Consider the following 13134-nt stretch of genomic DNA (forward strand, 5'->3'; position numbering starts at 1 on the left):
GTTTAAAGGAGCAATTAATCGATTCTGTTTCTCAGGGCCATGCTTTGCCTTCAGGGTCTAAAATCCTATTAGGGTTGACTCTGCTCAACCCTCAAAGCCTTGAAAACCTCCATGATCATTTTGTCCCACTTGCAAAGTCTTCTCTGGTTATGTCCATCTCTTTACTCAAGTTCTACTCTGTTCCCAGCTTCAAAACAGAAATACCCAAAAGACCACTCCATCCCACCGAGTGATTCCCTACCTGGCCTCTGACATTCTGGAACTGATCCAGCCTGACCTCAAATCCCAGGCAAATTCCCAGGCTGTGCCTGGTGGAAAAACCCCAAAGTGTGCTAGGCAACATTCCAGGGCAGCCCCTGCTCTAAAGCCCCAGTCCTGCTGGTTGCTTAGATCTCCTAAGGGAGGCTCAAAGGTCATATAGTGCCTCCAGGGTAAACCCTGTCTGAAACACGAGATCAAATGGCTCCTCTAGAAAGAGCCTTGAAAGGTATGACCTTGGGAAGACTTTTCCAACCCTCACTGTACACCTGAGACCACTGATGACTTCACAGCAGAAGGATGCTTGTCAAGTGACCTCTCCACATGTGCTTTCAGGGGCTGAGGAGGACGTAGAAGGTGGGTAATACCATTTTCCCCATACATGATGGGTTTTGTATCTGCCCTTAAACCAAAAGCTGCTTGACAGTAACGATACCTTTTATGAGTCAGGTAAAAAACAGGCTTATCCTCCTGAAGCAAAGGGAGAATATGATCCATGGGAACAGACTGGGGTGTTAATTACTAAGATGTCCCCTACATGCCTCTAAGAGCTGGAAGAAAAAGACTCAGTGGTCAGGGTCCCCCTCAAGTAGACAGCTCTGGCCATCTGTACAGCAGCTCTAACACAGGCCTCCACACTGCACAGCACCCAGCAGGACCTTGGGGACAGCCTTTTCTCATCCTCTTGCATCTTATCTGGATTCTGGATGCTATCCACTGGGCGCTGATTTTGGGGTGAGACAAAGCCAAAAGAACACTGGAGACAGCCTATATAGCTTGATAACCGCTTAAGCACAAACAAGCAAAGCATAAAAACTGGCATAGTAATATACTAAAGGGGCTTCCCAGATAGCTCAACTGGTAAAGAATCCGCCTGCTATGCAGGAGACCCCAGTTCAATTCCTGCGTCAGGAAGTTCCCATAAAGAAGGGATAGGCTACCCACTCCAGTATTCTTGGGCTTCCCTGGTGGCTTAGACTGTAAAGAATCTGCCTGCAATGTGGGAGACCTGGGTTCGATCCCTGGGTTGGGAAGATCCTCTGGAGGAGGGCATGGCAACCCATTCCTGTATTCTTCCCTGGAGAATCCCTATGGACAGAGGAGCCTGGCGGGCTACAGTCCATGGGGTCCCAAAGAGTCGGACGTGACTTAGCGACCAAGCATAGCACAGCACAACACAGTAAATGCTCTTGGGTCCATTTCACATAACTGGCTGGAGTACCTGAAAAAAGTCCTTTGAGGCCAACTTAACCACAGTCTCACACTTTAGGGTGGTCGCGGGGTGGCAATTTAGTTACGTAAATGACACATACTAAAACTAAAGATTTTCCAAAAACTGTTTCTTCTATGTTAAGCAGTAGAGTTGGACTCATTCACTTACCCCAATTCTGAAAACTGGCAGGAAATGTCAGTAAACAAAAATGTCAGGAATAATTCAAGTGCCTTGAAGGAGCACAGACAGATGCAGAGTACGCAGTGTGGAGAGAGAGAACAAGGGCTGGGAACAAACAGTAGCATCTGGACCCTTAACACTGCTTAGCAGCGATGACCAGATCCACTCCTCTTGGGGCCCTGTGGTCAGTGGAAGATTTTCATTGACAAAGAGTGCAGCTCTTCCTTTGTGTATGAAGTTATAACTCCTGTCTACTTGGTGAGATGAGTTGCACTGAAGCATAGGCTCCTGTACACTCACAAGGTGGTGGGCACAACAGGCAGACAGGTACACAGCCAAGAAAGCTGCCTGGCCCAGCCTATAATCTGGCATCACTTTCTATTAATAAACAAAACTTATTTTCCCCTCAGATTTCTACTATAAAAATGAAAAGTAGTATTACTCTGCAGCTCTGGCACACGAAAGCCTTCTGATTTCATGGATTTTAAGAAATGAAGAGAGCTGAATGAAGAGCAGAGTGAGAACGTTTCTCAGAATGAGGAAGCACTTTTCCCTAGAAGATACCTGGGCATCCTGAACATGCTCAGTGCGGACTAGCAGCCGCTGCAACACTGCTGACCCCTCTGCCGGGTCAATGTGGGGCACGGACTGGGCTCAGACACACGGGAGCAGGCACCCAGTGGCTCTCAGAATCTGAGGCCAACCTTGTCCAGCTCAAGCAGCAGGGACAAGCTGCAGTCTCCTACCATAATGGTCAACACTTGGGCCCAAATCCTGCCTCAACGTGCTACATGAACTCAAGACGAGTCACTTAACTTCTTTGGGCTTCGGTTGTTCCTTCTGTTAAATGGGAAGAATAAGAAATGTTACAAGGATGACAGAAGAAAACTTCCATTCTAAAGAACTCCTGATACAGTCAAATTAGCCTAGCATTTTTCAAAACTTTTTATTTGGAAAGCATTTCAAACATATAGATGTAAGAACAAGAACAGGACACAGAATACCCATACGCCCTCTCCCCAGATTTGCCTGATGTTAAACATTTGTCCTGTTTATCATTTGCTTTCTTTCACATGCACTTTTCTTGACATACACACTCATATACATGTTCTCCTACAGTCACATCCAGCACCCACATGTTCTCACTTAAGACAAACATGAGCGTGTGCACACACACACACACACTCACATCCAGCTACACAACACATACTGTCCTTTGTTGGGTTTTGTGTGGTGGTCTGTCTAAACGACTGGGGTGGGGGGCGGTTCGCGATGAAGAAAAAGCCAAGTGGGGCATGCTACTTGGTGATAGGTCCACGGCCCCACTCCCCACCTCCAAAGCAAAAGTAAGCACTCGCATATTCTGGCTTAGAGATGAACTGTTACATGGACAGGGACCAGAAAAAGTACTATTTACATAAGACAGTTGGTTATCCTTTTATTTTTCTTTAAACAAGAAAAAAAAAACACACACAAAAAAACAACAACAAAAGCATTTAAATGAAGCATGGAAACAACTTTATTATATAGAACTATATTTATATTTGTTATAATGGGGCTTTACCTATGCAGTTGGGAAATAACTGGGAAAGAAAGGTTCCACATAAGCATATGGTTATTAGAACATTCAAGAATTCTATACAAAAAAAAAAAAAGAATTCTATACAAAATCTGGCTTTGTAAGAGAAACAAGGAAGTCAGAGCAGCCCAGGCAGTTCTCCATGATACCACATCCCTAGATGGAGCTTACTCCTGAGTTCAAGTCCCTGACAGTCCCCTTATTGGATACACACTTGTCTCATAAAGGCACTATCAGGTATCACAATGAATCCACTCCCAGTTAATCTAAAGCTAGAAGAGAGACACATTCAGGCAGGACATGGTCAGGGTGGTGGAGGTCTGCACCAGTCATCCCCTATATGGAGGACTAAATTGTCATCTAAGCCGCAATCCCATCTGTACCTATCTCCCCACCATAGGAATGCACCACCCACGTTTATCTGGGTGGTTTGGGGGGATTCCACACTTACACATAAGAAAGACACCCTTTCTGTAAGCTCCATCTTAAGAATATCTCCTTGACATGGGTCAAAGCTTAGCAACCATAACCATGACTCCACAGAGGCAGGAAAACTCTGCCTCTCGGTTAGCTTCTCATTCTGCATGGAAATTGCATATTTCAAACCAGTTGGAAACACTCAAAAGCTGCCACCATATCACACATATAATGTTGCTACCATCAACTTCCAGTCAGCCACATCAAGTGGACAGTCACTTATGGGGCGCTAAAGGAACAGATTTCTCTGCAGTCCATCTTCCTAATTCTCTCTGGTCAGTTAAACATATGAACTTTTGCTCCTGGTATACAGGTATGTGAGCAAAAGGGAAACAGGCTGGATGTGTGTGGGCAGGCAGCACAGGATGCCAGCCTGGAGGGAAATTCCTCACGGGCTCTCCACACGTAAGTGGGAAGAGCCCTGGATCAGGAGCAAAAGGACTTTACTAGTCACACAGTCTTGGGCAAGTCACTTCCTCTAAGGGCCTCAGTTTTCCTATCTGCAAAAACAAGCAAATGCCACCTGCACTGCAGGCCTCTGATGAGAATAAAGGAAAAACATTCAAGGGTACCGACTGCAAGCAACAAAGAGCCAAACATGCAGAATGCACTGTCACAACTAACGCTACCCACATTCTCCGCTTCCCTGAAAAATCCACATGGATTTTGGGGCTTTCTGGGGTTGGGATCCAAACTTTCTTTCCACAGAAGCAGCTGCTTTAGCCTTCTGTGAAAAGAGAACTCCCCAGGATAGAGGTTCTAATGAGAAAGAGTCCAGGTGCTGCCTCCGGCATTAAGATGTGCACACACCGCATGGATGGCCTTGCATGGGCCTCCCCTCCCCAGCCTCGAAATCCAGATGACAAAATATTGTGAAAGCTCTCTGGTTGCATCCCTCCGTCACGTCAAATGCTATCCACTCCACTCTCAACTCCAATTTGTGTGTCATATCTGATGGGCATGAGTTACAAGACAATTGCCAAACAGGGGCCAGGCATCAGGTTCTCAGCCAGCTTGCAGGTGTGGGGCAGGGAGCGCACGTGTTATCAGCTGCGGTTCTCTCAAAGCTGTGTGGGCGATCAAACACACACAGAGCACAGAAAACTCTTAAAGGGAAGCAGTATGTGGCAGTGGGGTTGGGGGGTGGAGAAGAGGGGAGGAGGGAAGAAGCTGCTTTTTCCCCCCTTATAATCACATTTTTACTCTGTTCAAAGTTACCCCCAGCTGGGCAGGTTTATGAAACCATTTTGACTAAGCCACCAGGCCTGCAATTTGGCAGGAGAACACAGGCTCGACACATGACAGTGTAGGTATCAGGGCTTGGAGAATGACAGTGAGCATCTCTTTACAGTATTTCCCCCACTTGGTGGGGAAAAGAGAAGAAGAAACAGCAGTGCTTTGTATTAATATAAAGGATGGTGCCTGGGTTCGGATGGGAGCTTCTAGCCTGATCACACCTCTGGTCACCCTAAAGCCAACAATTTTGTCTAGCCAACAAGCTAGACAATTCCGTTCTTTAGCCCAGAAAAGCTGCTAATTCAGATTCTGCTTTCCTTATACATTATAGCACTCCTAGGAATTTGGTGCAAATCCACCTGGAATCAAAGGACATCCAGCCTTCATCCTTGGCTTCTCACCCATATACACGTCTAAGCCTAAAGCCAGGTCATCTGGCTCTTTTACAAAATCACAACAAAATCCTAAACATTGGCTGTTTCCATGGATCAACCTGGTAACTAACCACCCAAGCTCACCCTCTGGCTTTCAGTGTGTGGGGCAAGAGAATCTACAGGCCTAGCAAAGACATCCATGGAAATGCCACGTCTTTGCCACCAGCTGGGCTTTGAGCCCAATAACCAGGATGAATGGGAGACCAGTGATTGGAAGAGAGAGAACACTAACACTTCAGGAGGGGAGGGGGTGCCTTGTAAGTAGCTAAAGAGAGTGTGTGGGGACCAAAAGTGGGAAAAACCATTTCAAATGAGCCTGGGGAAGCGCAGCTCACTCCCCCTCCCCTGCTCCCTTTCCAGCAACTCCATCCAACAAGTATTTATTGAGCACGACACTCCCCAGCTGCCCTGGCCCTCCCTCTGCAAAAACACTCAAATCTGTTCAAGCTGCAGGGTGAGTTCCATTGCACTTGAACTTGAAACATGAGGTGCCTATCTTTTAAAAAGGCAGGCACACAATTTCCAACATGGGGCAGAAGGGCCTAAAGAGATTTGAGAAAGTTAAAGAGCACAGCTGACCAAACAAGGACACACTAATGCCACTTTCAAAAGGGAAGGGAGAGAGTAAAAATTTAATTTAACCGTAGGGAGAATAATACACCAGCCAACTTAAAAAAAAAAAAAAAAGCCTACTAGAGACATCTCAGTAATTCTCTAATTAATCCTACCTAACTCTAAATATTCCTTCATTTTGTACCTCCTCTAGCTTGAATTTACACTTTATTCACCAGTGCATGTGCTAGTAATTTGCTTTCAGAGCTGTATGTTTAATCCTACCTCTGCCTCTTAAGGAGGTTAGACCTCCATGCTCTCCTGCACGTTTTTATTTAGGATCGGATGATGAGGGAGGCAAGCAGCAGGGCAGGTGGTAAACGAGAACTACACTTGTTAAGAAAGTTCCTCCTGGGAAAGCCACCCGCCATTTGCAAGATGGGGCACACAGGTCAGAGGAGTGGCGCCCCAAACTACCACTCTGCCTGCGAAATCCTGCCAACTCTAAGAAGTCACAGTTGGGCAGCGTCGGAGAGAAAACTCCCCCAACCCTAAAGCCTTGCACTTCAGATCATCCAAAGCCCTCGGAGGTATCTCCCCAGCACCCCCCGCCAATCCACCCTTCCAGAATGTGCAGCAGAGCTGACCCCAAGGCGTTCACCACCCCTGGTGTCAGCTGTCTGAGTAAGTGTCTGCACACAGCCCAGACTTTAGTTCCAGGTTCCCCAGGGGCTGGAGTTAAAAGTTTTCCTATTATGAAATACTTTGATAGCATTCTTTTAAGTTCATTAAAGCCACCCTTGATTGGCTGTGGTGCTCGCACAAAGTAAAAGTCAACTGAAGTATATTCAGAGCCTGAGGACAAATACTTAAATAACTCCAAGCTGGGCATTCAGTTTTGTAGCAACTCTGAGGAAAAGTGTGGAGAAAAAAGCAAAGTGCCAGGAAGAGTTTTCAAACCCAGAAAGTTCAGTAGGGACCATGAGCCGGAGGCCTGGCTGAGAGCAGCCAGCTGTGGAGAGCCTCCCTCCAGACAGCTGTTCCCAAGAACAAGAGCCCCTTCAGTTCCACATGACTGGAGAGGAACTGAAGCACAGATCATTTATAACTTTAAATATAATCCCAAACTCTTTTCTCTCTGAGATCAGGATTTGTTTTGGACCCAACAATGTGACTAGTTTGGCTAATGTTTGGTTAATTCATAAAGTGGCAAACCAAATAACAGAGCCCTCTGTGAAGACTCAAATCACCCGATTTCTCACTCATCTTTTCTCTGCTTTCACTCTTCCCTGATCCCTCTTCTAGCCATCTCAGAGGGTGATAAAAGATGAGACAGCCCCATCTCACCAAACAAACTTGCGGGTAGCGACCCACCTTCACTCTGAAATGGGAAGAAACACAAGGCTTTCCCTTCCAGCCCTTTCAAAGGGCTCCAAGCTGCCTGTGGAATAAAAGCAAGCCCAGCTAAGCCTAGTAAAGCATTCGTGCCAGTGTCATAGTGTGTGATATATATGATGGTGTCAAAAAGGACTCAAAATCGACCTGCGCCCAGAATACGTCACACCCTAAAATAAAATCTGAATCCTTTGGCATCAAGGCTCTACATGAGGCCTGTAAGAATCCAGAGGAGGATTAAGATCTGAGGGCTCCATTAAGATCCAAGGGATAGTGTGGCCTTGGTGCCCATCACATTATTCATTGTAAACTGGCAGAAAATGTAGGTGAAGTGTTCTTGGACTACTAAAGCCCACCAACCACTCTGGCAACACTCATATTGCCAACACAACTATGAAAATTTTCCAATCCTGCCTCAAATTTTCTAGAGGATAGTCTATATCTGGAACCAGAGAGAACAATGTCCTCTTACTGCCACACCCCACCATTGTTCTCAGCCTTTCTCCACTGACCTCAAATAGTTTGAAAAATCCTCACTCTATGTTACCTAAGTGGAGAGCTTCCCATATGGACAATCCTTTGCTGTACAAAATACTGAATAACTCATGGACCCATGCTTCTATGAGTACCAAAAGTATAAGTAGTTAGGAATTGTGGCCCCCAATTTCAAGGATGCCATCACTGGTGATAACATTTAAGAGTCAGATACTTCAGCAGTGCATTTTGCTGACCATGTGCCCCGTGCTAGCAAAGCTGTCAAAAGCAAGCTAGCCGTGTCAGGCTGGGAAGTGCTTCATGTTTAATGCCTCCCAAACAGAAGCTGCCTCAATCACAGGTTTTTAAAGGACAATTGTAGCTCTTAAAGGATTTTAACTGCAGCCCCAAGCTTCTTTATAGACAGATGGCTCTGTGGCATGGAAAAGTTACACTCTATTCTAATCTCCAGGCTGTTTCTAACACCAAGGTCCAGAAGGACCATGGTCTGATGAGGGTCGCTAATAAGCAACCTCCTTTATTGTTCCATACCTCTCCAAACACCCATCCCTAAGGATGAAGTTTACAAAAGCATGGCAGGGAAAGAGAGTTTAATAATTACCAATAGCACTGCTAATAACAATGCTGCTTTACATTCACTGAGACGGCCATCGTGGAAAACCTGATGGACATTTGCCTCTATGTCCCTGTGGGGAAGTCAGTATCTGAGGGCAACGATGACTATGCCACCTCTCAATGATCTGTTCAGAAAAATAACAGGTAAGGAGAAGAATCCAAAACAGGAAGTACAGCCGAAAGTAATTTCCATCTGATTTTGAAGTGTGTTCACTGCAACTGTGGGTTGTTAGCTTTGGAAGGAGGGTAAGAAGGGTAGAGATGCAAATTTGCCTAACAGTTAAGCTTTTATGTAAATCCATACTAGTTTATATCTACTGAACACGTCACCTGACAAGGGTGGGGGTGAATAGCCTGGGTTTACATGTGCTAATCTTCTATAAAGATTGAGAACTGACTAGAAGTTGATAATGTCCCTTTCTTTTTCCCTAAAATATGAGTGGGGATACAGGCTTGAGTTTTCTTTGCTCCCTTAGGATTTTCTGCAGAGGTATATACTACATACATTTGAAACTCATCTTTACACAGTAATATTGGTCAGGAACATTGTGGAAGACAAGGCGTAGGCTATTTTTTTTGTTTTTTTCCTGAAAAGTTCACGTAGTAAATACTTTAGGTTTTGTGGCTATTTGGTCTCTATCAAAACTACTCAACTCTATCACTGTGCAAAACTTCTCAAATTTTGCCAATGTGCAAAAACAGCCACAGACAATACATAAATGAAGGAGCATGGCCGTATTCCAATAAACCTTTATCTACAAAACCAGGCAGAAGCCTGGATTTGGTCTGCCGGCCATAATGCCAAGCCTTGGTTTAAGAAGAATCTAGTGGGCAGAGGAGATTCAGAGGCAGCATTTGGCTCCCCCAGCACCCAGCTGGACCGTGGGGCTGGTCTTCTAGGGAAGAATTTGCAAACCTCGATTGAACATTAGCTTCATTTTCAGGACATGGAGACAGAGACAGAATACGTAAGACTGGGGCCCAGAACAGTTTACCTCCTAGCCCCATTTTGTTCAACATCAGTCTGTCCTAGAAGAACTTAAAAGTCAGCAGACTCCAATTGACATAAGACACAAACAAGAATTTAATTAAAGGAGAAACTGCAGTAAGATATTTCTCCTGGGTTTCTGCTACCTACTAGGAGCTCTTAGCTTCTTAAGAGTTGATCTTCATTTTTCTCTTCACTCTTCTGCCTTCCACACCCCCTGCCCAGGCTCATAAAAGCCCAGGCGTCTTCACTTTATGAAGACATCCCTTAAGGATGAATGGCCACAGAAGGTAAATCCTTAACCCCTCCTCTTTTAAAAAACATCTAGGACTTCCCCAGTGGCTCAGTGGTAAAGAATCCTCCTACCAGGAGACACGGGTTGGAACCCTGATCTGGGAAGATCCCACATGCCACCGGAGCAACTAAACCCGTGCATCACAACTATTGAGCCTGTGCTCTAGAGCCTGGGAGCTGCAACCTCTGAGGCCACGACCCGCGACTACTGAAGCCTGCACACCCTAGAGCCCATGCTCCCACAACAAGAGAAGTAACACTGCAACTAGAGAATAGCCATTTGCTGCAACTACAGAAAAGCACAGACAGGACTGAAGATCCAGCACAGCCAAAAATAAATAAATAAATGAATAAAATAAACAACAACATCTGAGATATCTTGTCAAGAACACAACAGGGTGTGTGGTGGAGAGATAACTGCACAGCCCTGAGCACTACATCACTTTGAGATGGGAAACAGAAACAGTGACGACACAATTGTTTCTGAGACTCAGTTCCAGCTCACTTTTTTTAAAGCTGGGTTTCAGAGCCCTGTTTAGAAAGCCCATTTTAAAGGATGAGTGAATAAAAGTGCAAGGGGAGGCCCTGAAATTCTGAAACCCGCAGTACTGGTTTCAGACCAATATGGGTTTGCTCTTTGAAGCCTGAAAAGGCAACGTGCTCTGGCCAACAGGCTCTCACCTTGGCTGGGTGGAGAAAATAACAATATAAGCAGCAGCAAACACTGCAGAGTACCTTCTACTTGCCAGGCGCTGTTCTAAGCACTTTACAGCTATTGAGTCATTTGATTCTTATGATGTAGGTATTATTATTCATACTCTACAGATGAGGAAATTGAGGCACAGAAGTTACTTAACTTCTTCTAGGCCACGCAGCTAGTAAAAAATAAAACCTGGATTTGATACCCAGGTAACTCTGGCATCCAAAGCCATTCTCTTGAGGGTTTATGACCACTAAGCATTTCCTTCTATCACATACAACCCTTCGGGCCCAGAGGAAACCACTTCTGCCACTTCTCAAGGCCGAGGAATGGAAAAAATCTGAACACACATAAAGGTAAAAGTTAACATGTAGAAGACCTGATGCACTCCCAAACCAAAGGCCAGGGACATTCCTTTAATGTTTGGTCACAAATAAGTCCACAGGCTCAGGCTGCTCTTTCCTCCTGTCTCTCCTCTCTCCTGCTTCACTGCAAACCTACAAATAATCCCACTACAGACCAGGTAAGTGCCTTATTAGCAGTGCCTCTGGGATACTAATAGGTGGAGGAGAAACAATCCTTCAGCCCAATCTATAAGCAAGAAATCACTCAATCTGTCTTTAATCATCCAACAAATCATGCAGAGCTCTAGCCTCCTATGTTTTTCACCAGTATCTTAGGGTACCTGGTCCTAAAAAAGGAACTGGCCACGTAAAGAACTCAGTCATCCAAAGCTACACTCTTCTTTCCAGAGTATCCAGCAGTGTTTGTCCTTTTAATGTTAGTTCTATAGTAAACACAACATAACTGCTCTTAAAATACAACTGTTAATAGCTTTCCAACTACTACACAGGCAGGCTTTCTGCTGATGTCCACTAAAAGTGACTAGGTTCTGGTGCTTGCTGTTCTACTAACTTCCCTGACTCTAAGGAGGCACAAACAAAACCAACAGGTTTGTACTCTTGTGGTTTGCTTTAGAGCAGTTCACGATAGGCCTGAGTTTGTCTGGGCATTGCCTTGCTCTACATCGTCAGATTCTAGGCATACTTGTACTAGTTGGTTACCATCTTGCTACCACATTTGACCAAGTTTCTGTGTTCCAAGATGCAATGCTAACATTTACAGTGAAGTCCAGACAGACGAAGACTTTCTAGTTCAGAGACCCTCTTAATCCCATTCCTACCTAGGAAGGCACCGTAGCAACTACACTTTCAGGAAGGGCTGGAACTAAGCTTAGTAATCACAAAAAGCCTGAGAAACTCTGGTTTAGAAAATGTCATTAACCATCAGATGGCAGGGACTATGACTTTTGTACATTTGGTAGACCCTGAGGCTTTGGAAGTGTGCAATGATCCTTTCACATCTGGTGTGAATCAAATGTAAGCCTCACTTTCAACTTATGGCCAACCTCCTCATGCAAGTAGGTTCCTTCTCCCATTCCTAACTGCCTGTATTTGCAGGGGATCCATTACAACTTTGAGCGTGAAAGCAAGGTTAAGCTTGCTCTTTGCCAACCACATCCACCACGTTAAGCTGCTATTAAGACATCTTTTTGGTGCTGTAGAAAAAGTGGGAGTATTTGCCACACTGCACTTGATTGTAGCTCTCACCCCACTGCCACGTTGACTGACAAGCTCAGGACAAAACAGCATTGGTGGGGGGAGAACGGAAAGGCAGGGGGCAAACTACCCAGATCCTACACCTCCACACACACGCGCGCGCGATGGTTGGAATGAGACTACCATATTAAGCAGGTTTGTGATCTGGGAACATACAACTTTTGGGCCATACCAACAGGAACGTAGGGAGTAGGAGCGGAGCGTTTGTATGGTGGTAGAAGCCGTTAAACTTATTCCAATGGCTTAGAAGAAACAAGCTCCAGGAGGTGCCATAAAGCGAAGCGCGTATGAAGCGGTGGGAAAAGGAACTCCAGAGCTGCAGAACGGGATGCTGGGGCCAAACTCAAGTTGGAGAACTAACACATGGCTCCACGGGGCTCTCTCCATGCCCCTCCCCCTCAGCGTGCAGATATCCAACGCCCACCGGCTCCCCGCTCCAGTGCAATCCCTGCATAGGGCGCCCCCATCACGCGCCTCACACCTCGCTGCCACCCGTGCATCTTCCATTCACCCCCACACCACATCCCTGCCCACATTTCGGTTACGCCCCCAAAGCCAGCCTCCATTTGCCAGGACCTTCCCCTCACCTCCCAGCCCGACTCCCCTGCACTATGTCCCGGCGGTGCACTCCGCGTTCACCGCTCCTCGCTCTCGCTCCTTCCGTCCTCGCAGACTCTCCGCGACCCCCTTTCTCTTCCTTCGCCCCTATTCCACTTCCCCCTTACACTTTTCCCCGTACCCCTCCCCCCGACACGCGAGCCACCACCCCCCCCTCCACCCCCGCCAACGGCTCCCTCAGCGGCACGCACTCCAGGCCCGGCTCACCTGCGCGGCCACCCCCGTCCCGGCGCTGGTGCGGCTGCTGCAGCTGGAAGGGGACGGTGGCCCTGAGCGGCTGCAGACCAGCTCGGGGGGAGCCGGCAGGGACTGGAGGAGAGCAGCCCAGCCGGAGCCCCCCGGCCCCTCCGCGACCCGGCCCCCAGGCACCTCCGCCTCTGCCGCCCGCTGCGGCCCCGGCCATCGCCCGCCCGCCGGACCGCTCTCCCGCCTCGGACCCACAGCGAGCCCCACACAGCCCCCAACCCCCGCTGCAGCTGCT

The 13134-nt window shown here is 46.8% G+C and overlaps 1 protein-coding gene across 4 annotated transcripts in view; it reads right to left on the reverse strand.

Moving 5' to 3' along the window:
• Positions 1-13119, reverse strand: part of FAM117A (family with sequence similarity 117 member A) — a 42546-nt gene extending 29427 nt beyond the window's left edge. For 2 of the 4 annotated variants that reach the window (XM_025280318.3, XM_025280317.3), the window contains exon 1: positions 12861-13119. In XM_025280318.3, coding sequence (XP_025136103.1) covers positions 12861-13056 — 196 coding nt within the window. In that variant the 5' untranslated portion in view covers positions 13057-13119. The remainder of the gene's footprint in view (positions 1-12860) is intronic. The other 2 variants (XM_025280319.3, XM_025280320.3) reach the window with 2 other exon arrangements.
• Between the last annotated feature and the right edge of the window lie 15 nt (positions 13120-13134).

The sequence above is a fragment of the Bubalus bubalis genome, chromosome 3 (genome assembly GCF_019923935.1).
Source record: "Bubalus bubalis isolate 160015118507 breed Murrah chromosome 3, NDDB_SH_1, whole genome shotgun sequence".
NCBI classification, from domain to species: Eukaryota; Metazoa; Chordata; class Mammalia; order Artiodactyla; family Bovidae; genus Bubalus; species Bubalus bubalis.